Consider the following 1249-nt stretch of genomic DNA (forward strand, 5'->3'; position numbering starts at 1 on the left):
CAGAAGAGCCAACAGCGAATACACAAGTTAGTCCAGAGGATCACACCGTACACGAGACATAACCAAGAGAAGAATCAATAGAAGACATAAACCACAGTAATATTCACACATTCACACAAAAACAAAATCACTCACAGATTCACAATCAATCAACTAATCAATCAATAAATCGATAAATAAATCAAACAATCAATCAATCAATCAATCACTCGCTCGCTCACTCAATCACACGCCGAATCTTCCCATCAATTTCTTGCTGAATCGCACACAAATCCTCTGCTTAAAACACCAATATTAACAGACGACAAACGTCAGAGTCACATTTGGTGTCGGTGAGAAACCAACCTGATATTCAATGGACTCGGGGCCAGCAACACCTTCGCTACGTGGGTACGCAGCATCGCTCGATTGAAATAGTCTTGGTGGCGCACTCTCTTCTTGAAGACTTGTCGTGTCCGCGCGTTCCGACGACTGGCCGACTCCCTTGGTGTTTATGGCTGCCACGTCAAATTGCCCGGATGATGCTCCCATTAGCTTATCGGCGACAACAAATGCTTCCACATCTGTTGTCGGTGATGGAAACTCCACGGATGCGCCGTTATCAGGTGGCCAGAAGCGGACCACATATCCTGTGATGGGAGTGCCTCCGTTGTCAGTTGGCGCAGTCCAGGACAATTTCACACCGCTCTTCGTTACTTTGCGCACTTGCAAATCTGTTGGAGCTGAAGGCGTGCCTGAACAGACAATCGAAAATAGGCAATTAGGCAAATACTGAGCCAATTCGCACACCAATGAAAAATCAGCACTTGCGGACCAGAATTGACTGTTACACATTTTGTCAGCACACACTTGAATCAACCGTCGGCGTTTGCGAAAGAGCGTTGAGCACATCGCCTACTACATTCACCAATGTTTAGTAAACTCTAACCCGATTGGCAATGAGAGGAGGTGTGAACTGAGACCCGAGGCCTGATTCCCGAGGCATGAGACCGGGTCACCTGAGGCCAAATATATCGTACTCGGTTTTAAATATCCATGATGGAAATATTTTTGGTAATTCTGTTGATTGTATATTCCGTTCCTTCGGTGACCATACTCACGGCCTGCATCATAGAGTTTAGGCCTTCTGAACGTATCAGCTCCGTTTTCCGTTTGGTCTTTTATTTGCATATGGTAGTCTCCTGCGAAGCTGGAAACTGATCAGTCTCTTGACATGAAAGCTGAGCTGTATTTCCTTCCACCAGAAGTT

At 45.8% G+C, this 1249-nt stretch overlaps 1 protein-coding gene across 1 annotated transcript; it reads right to left on the bottom strand.

The window, feature by feature from the left end:
* Positions 1-294: 294 nt before the first annotated feature.
* On the bottom strand, positions 295-834 carry T265_12242 (hypothetical protein; the record flags this gene model as incomplete). The annotated part of the gene is made up of 1 exon (XM_009179464.1): positions 295-834. The coding sequence occupies one exon, from the start codon at positions 832-834 to the stop codon at positions 295-297; it is 540 nt and encodes a 179-aa protein (XP_009177728.1).
* Positions 835-1249: the final 415 nt, after the last annotated feature.

Source organism: Opisthorchis viverrini (assembly GCF_000715545.1).
Source record: "Opisthorchis viverrini unplaced genomic scaffold scaffold9416, whole genome shotgun sequence".
Lineage (NCBI taxonomy): Eukaryota > Metazoa > Platyhelminthes > Trematoda > Opisthorchiida > Opisthorchiidae > Opisthorchis > Opisthorchis viverrini.